The sequence below is a fragment of the Prionailurus bengalensis genome, chromosome C1 (assembly GCF_016509475.1).
Source record: "Prionailurus bengalensis isolate Pbe53 chromosome C1, Fcat_Pben_1.1_paternal_pri, whole genome shotgun sequence".
In the NCBI taxonomy this organism is placed as follows: domain Eukaryota; kingdom Metazoa; phylum Chordata; class Mammalia; order Carnivora; family Felidae; genus Prionailurus; species Prionailurus bengalensis.
The window spans coordinates 46190693-46196819 of NC_057345.1; the positions used below are offsets into that span (position 1 = coordinate 46190693).

Sequence of the window (6127 nt, forward strand, 5' to 3'; positions counted from 1 at the left end):
TCTCTCTCACCCTCTCCCACTCGTGCACGCAGTTTCTCTCTCTCTCTCTATGGCTCTCAAAAAATCAATAAACATTAAAAAAATTAAAAAAAAAAATAAGCCACCTGTGACTTTGGGAAAGTCCTGCAGTCTAAGAGTATCAAAGCATGACAAGACTTTGGGGGACATTCGGTTCACTTTCCCCATTTTGGAGGTGAAGTCCTATGCAGTGCTCTTGGCTTAACAGGATCAAGTGCATATGCTAGTCAGTCCTTCAATATCTGAACCTCTTGGAATTTGGCCATGTTCTTTCTGTGTCTCCCTGTCTCTTCCTCCCTCCCCTTCTCCACCCCACCCCTTTCCCACTAGTTCTTCTAAGGAGCCAGGGATGGACCCCAACCTGGGTTAGGCACCCATTCTCAGTGCTTCCCATCAAAACTTAGAGCTTTCTTCATCCCTCTGTTTTTCATTTAATACTCAAATTGTTTTCTTGACATTCTCCCCTGCAAGACCGAGTAACTAGATGGCATCTAGAATAGACAGGCGAGAAATTCTATGAGAGGACCTGGCTCACAGAAGAGGTTTGGTAACCACCTATCAGATAATCAAAGAGTAGGGCCTAGTGATCTGCTGTCTCCAGGTTTACTATCAAAATTAACGAGAACAGTCACGGAGCATCCACTGTATGTGTTGCACGGTAAGGAAGTCGCTACAAAATGTGTTGCCAAACAGACCCATGAAAGGATGCTCAACATCACTCATCATCAGGGAAATACAAATCAAAACCACGATGAGATACCACATCACACCTTATCAGAGTGGCTAAAATTAACAACTCAGGAAACACCAGATGTCGGCGAGGATGCGGAGAAAGGGGAACCCTTTTGCACTGTTGGTAAGAATGCAAACTGGTGCAGCCACTCTGGAAAACAGTATGGAGGTTCCTCAAAAAAATTAAAAATAGAACTGCCCTATGATCCAGCAATAACACTACTAGCAATTTATTCAAAGGATACAAAAATGCTGATTCCAAGGGGCACATGCACCCCAATGCTTATAGCACTATAAGTAAAAACCCTTTGAAATTGTTAGCCAAATTATGGAAAAGGCCCAAATGTCAACCGATGAATGGATAAAGAAGACACACGAATACTACTCCGCAATGGAAAAGAATGGTATCTTGCCATTTGCAACAACGTGGATAGAACTGGAAGGGATTATGTTAAACAAGATACGTCAGTCAGAGAAAGGCAAATCCCATATGACTTCACTCATATGTATAGTTTGAGAAACTTAACGGATGATCATAGGGGAAGGGAAGGAAAAATAAGATAAAAACAGAGAGGGAGGCAAACCATAAGAAACTCTTAAACACAGAGAATGGGTGATGGGCATTGAAGAAGGCACTTGTTGGGATGAGCACTGGATGTTATTGGTTAGTGGTGAATCACAGGAATCTACTCCTGAAGCCAAGACTATACTGTATGTTAGCTAACTTGAGAATTAAAAATGTCTTGCCACTTTTCCCCAGTGGGCCCCAAGTTTCCCCATCTTTAAAATGGGAGTTGTTTGACCTCTTGGTCTTTTTTTTTTTTTTTTTTTTTTTTTTTTTTAAATTTTTTTTCAACGTTTATTTATTTTTGGGACAGAGAGAGACAGAGCATGAACGGGGGAAGGGCAGAGAGAGAGGGAGACACAGAATCGGAAACAGGCTCCAGGCTCTGAGCCATCAGCCCAGAGCCCGACGCGGGGCTCGAACTCACGGACTGCAAGATCGTGACCTGGCTGAAGTCGGACGCTTAACCGACTGCGCCACCCAGGCGCCCCTGACCTCTCGGTCTTTGAGCAATCTCCCAACTCCTACATTTTGTTTCAAGAACTTGCTCAAATCACTTGACTATTAAGAAGCAGAAGTAAACATCAATACTGGTCTGTCAATTACAACTCCAATGCTCATTCATCAAAACTCAAATACTATTTTGTAAGCATCCCGACTGAAAAGCATTCCCAGCTCAAAAATGCTAGGATTCTCTTTTGCCAAAACTGTGTGACTAAGTGCAAACTTACCTGGTTGAGGGAGTACACTGAGGTATAACCTCACTATAGGTTTGGAAAAAGACTCCTCAACCTTTCTGTCTGGGTGCCTAAACTATGTAACAAAATATATTCTTATAGAATTCCCTTGAGCCTTCTTTGGGTGGGGTGGGGGCGGATACATTTAGTACAGCCAAAACACCGAAGGATATCTAATTGTTCAGGTATCTATTTTTTAAAAATATTTACTTATTTTGAGAGAGAGTGCAGAAGCAGGGGGAGGGGCAGAGAGAGGGGGAGAGAGAGAATCCCAAGCAGGTTCCCTGCTGTCAGCATGATGTCCATTGCGGGCTCAATCCCACAAACTGTGGGATAACCTGAGATCCAGAGTCAGACGCTTAACCAACTGAGCCACTCAGGCACCTCCACTTGTTCAGGTATCTATTGATGCAGAAGAAACCACTCCAAAACTGAGTGCCCTAAAACAATAAATTATTTCTCTGCATCCTACAATCTTCTGAAAGATTAAAACTGATGCCTGATCTCCTTGAAAACCTGTTTAATCTTAAATCACCCCATTCAAGTTCTCCCAGGTGCTCAGGCTTCACACCTTGGAGTCACAGATGATTCATTCCCACCCCCCACCCTCCACAAATCCTTCCGACTCGACTCTCATGATGTATCCAGAATCTGACCATTTCTAGCCACCATTACTAACACCCTGGCCTGAGGCACCATGCCCTCTTGCTTGGTGAGCCAGAGTCTATGCTTGCACTCTTGATCCATCATCTATTTTCAAAACAGTAGCCAGGTGATCTTTTTAAAATGTAGGCTGGGGGCACCTGGGTGGCTCAGTCGGTTGAGCCTCCTACTCTTGTTCAAGGCTCAGTTATAATCCCAGGGCCATAGGACTGAACCCCATGTTGGAGCCTGCTTGGGATTCTCGCTCTCTCCCTCCCTCTCTCTCTCTCAACATAAACAAACATTTAAAAAAACAAAACAAAACTTAAGCTGGATCATTCTATTATGCCACTCAGATCTCCCTCCCTCTGAGAGGAAAATCTGAAGTTCCAGGGCCCTGCAATGATCTGACCACGCTCGGCTTTCTCGACACCAGCCATTCTGGACAGTTTGCCTCTCCTGAACACACCAGAAAAGCTTCTGCCACAGGGCCTTTGCATTCACTATTCTCTCTCTCTGGAATATTTTCCCCTAAGATATCCACATGGCCAACTTCCTCACTTCCTTCAAGTTTCTGTTCAAGTATCACCTGTGGAAGCTGCTCTTGAAACTATCCCATTTAAAATAGGCTCACCTGCTGCCTCAACATCCCCACACTCTTCCCCGCTTTGTGTTTCTACATTGGAACCACTGTGATCCAACCTAATATATGCGTATAACATATCTATGTATATTATAGATGTTATTACATAGTATTTATTATACATTCTATATAAGGTATAGTATTATATATAATATATATTGTATAATGTCATAAACATACAGTATATGTTTTCTCCACTAGAGTAGGTTTTATAAAGGCAGCATTTTTGGCTGGCTCATTGCTGCACCTGCAACAGCTTAAATGGGCCCTGGAAACACAGCACAGGTGCCCAGGACAAACAGACTGAAGTGACGAATATTGTGTTGACTTGTTAAAAATAAAACAAAGTCCTTTTTTTTTTTTAAATGTTTATTTTTGAGACAGAGAGAGACAGAGTATGAACAGGGGAGGGTCAGATAGAGAGGGAGACACAGAATCTGAAACAGGCTCCAGGCTCTCAGCTGGCAGCACAGAGCCCGACGTGGGGCCCGAACTCACGGACCACGAGATCATGACCTGAGCCGAAGTTGGAGGCCTAACCGACTGAGCCACCCAGGCGCCCCCCAAATCCTCTGAGAAGGGACCCATATTTCTCTGATTTTTCCCCCTTACATGAACAGAAAAAGTTGCATAACCGCATTAGCTAAAGTGCCCTTTGTGTTTGCCTTTTTTTTTTTTTTTTTCCTAAATTGCCTAACGTTCTGCTTGTTTTCTTGTTATCCTTGCTAGCGATACCTGGCTTACAGCTGGCACTTAGTATTTGTATCCGTGCTCCAGCTCTGCTACTGACCAGATGTAGGATACTGAGCAAGTGACATTCTGACCATCAGTTTCATCCTCCCCCCTCCATACATATACATGTATGGATATAAACATGTATATGTATAAACAAAGGGGTAAAAGGCATCGACCTCACGGTGTTGTCCATGTAGATAAATTCAAACAGTGGGTGCCATGCAACGTCTTGGTAGATGAGGGAGGGCAAAAGAGACGAGCGTTTCTTTTTCTTACGACCACAGTACATGTATTCAGCCTGACTTTCTTCCATCGGGGAAGAGCTTCTGGAAAGTTGCTGGGCCACAGGTTAGAGGGAGAGAGAATTCAGAAGGGAGATGGAGTACCAGCGTGCCCTTGCTCACTCTGTTCCAAACTCAGCTAGCTGGACTGCTCAGCCAGAGAGACAGTCTCATGCCAGGGCGGGACAAAAGGGAGCTTTTTCTGACAGGTGACGGCTTTGAAAAGGGTCCTCTCTCCCCATTTAAAACCAAACCCGTGGGAGGGAAGCCACAGGATTCACAGGAGGAAACGACTTGACTCCAAATGTATATTAAGGAACATCTATAGCAAAACAGCTCCCTGTCCCCCTTGGAAAGAAGCTGACTTTGAAGAGGGGAAAGAAGGGAGTCGAGAACGGGAGAAGGAAAGACCGGTCAGGGAGCTGAGCGATTCTGCAGGCCTGCAAACAGCACCTGCGAGGAGAGGAAGTCCACCTGGGCTGTGGGCTCGCCACTCGCCCACAGGTCGTCTCTAGTTTAATAAATACCTCCAACCATCTCACAATCCAGTGATTCTCCTAGTAATCCTATTTTATGAGCGAGGAACCCGGGGGGCTCAGGAGGATGAACTCACTTGCCCCAGACCACAGAGCTAATAAGGAGCAGAGCCCACAATGAAGCCACAAGCCACAGCAGTGCACCGGGCAGTCCTGCCCTCTGACCAGGAAGCCCACTAATCATCAAGGGACCGGCCGGGTCCACAAGGGCAAACAAACAGAGAAAGGCCAACAGGCAGGTACACCCAGGCTGGGGGAAGAGGTGAGAAACCCAGCTGGCGGGGTGTGAGCCAGGACCCCTTGTGCCACCATCCGGAGAGCCTCTGGTCCCCTCACCCTCGGAGAGTCAGGGAGGCGATGCAGAGCACCCAGTACACGCCCTCCTTTTGTCCCCCCTGCTCGGGGGAGCAGGGCCCCTGTGAGTCTTCTGGAACCGCACTAGCCCCACACGTTTACTTCTCCCCGGGGAGGCAGAAACAGCTCTTTGCCACCGCTGTCTGTTGGCGGGCACTAGAAAGAACACAGAGAAAGCCGGCAAGCCTTACCCCTTCCATGGCCTTCCTCCGAAGAACCGACGGATCCTTTGGGAGACGAACGCGGCTTCCCAGAGCGGTATCCTGGGGCCAAGACTGCTTTAATTTGCCTGCGTCCGCCAGGGAGCAATCACTTCCCAGAGCCCCGGACACACCTGGGCCCAGGCTCCCCCCACCTGCCCCACCAGGGCAGCAGCTCCTCCCTCTCCGGGGGATGGAGCTTCCCGGCCCCAGGCTGGGCGCAGACCCGCCTCCATCCGCCGCCGCCCAACTTTGCAGGGCACCCCGCACCTGCAGCAGGGAAGGGGTCCTCCCTGTCCAAAGACCCACCAACTGGCCCTTCATAGCTAGTGGCTCTCCCCCAGGCTGGCCCAACAGTCACTCTACAGAGGAGTTCACTTTGTGCCCCAGGCAGGAGGCACGGGGGAGCGGCTGAGGAACAGGGAGGGGGAGGGAGGGGAGGTGGTGGCAGGGCGCCTGTGAGTACCTAGCGCTCCGGCTGGGCTGGAGGAGGTAATGTCCCTTAGTAAGTTACTAACAGCCTTGGCCCAACCCCGCCCCTGAGATGGTTACTTAACTTCACCTCAGGCTCCCAAAGAGGACAGAGAGTACCAAAGCTTGCAGGGAGGGGTGGTGGGGGCCAGAAAGGGAGCTGCTATCGTGGAGCACCTGTTGCGGGGCTGACATTATCGCATATGGATACAT

General features: G+C 47.9%; 1 protein-coding gene across 1 annotated transcript in view; it reads right to left on the reverse strand.

The window, feature by feature from the left end:
• FYB2 (FYN binding protein 2) overlaps window positions 1-5818 on the reverse strand; it is a 130689-nt gene extending 124871 nt beyond the window's left edge. Inside the window, 1 exon segment of the mRNA XM_043573341.1 lies at window positions 5435-5818. Coding sequence (XP_043429276.1) covers window positions 5435-5767 — 333 coding nt within the window. The 5' untranslated portion in view covers window positions 5768-5818.
• Between the last annotated feature and the right edge of the window lie 309 nt (window positions 5819-6127).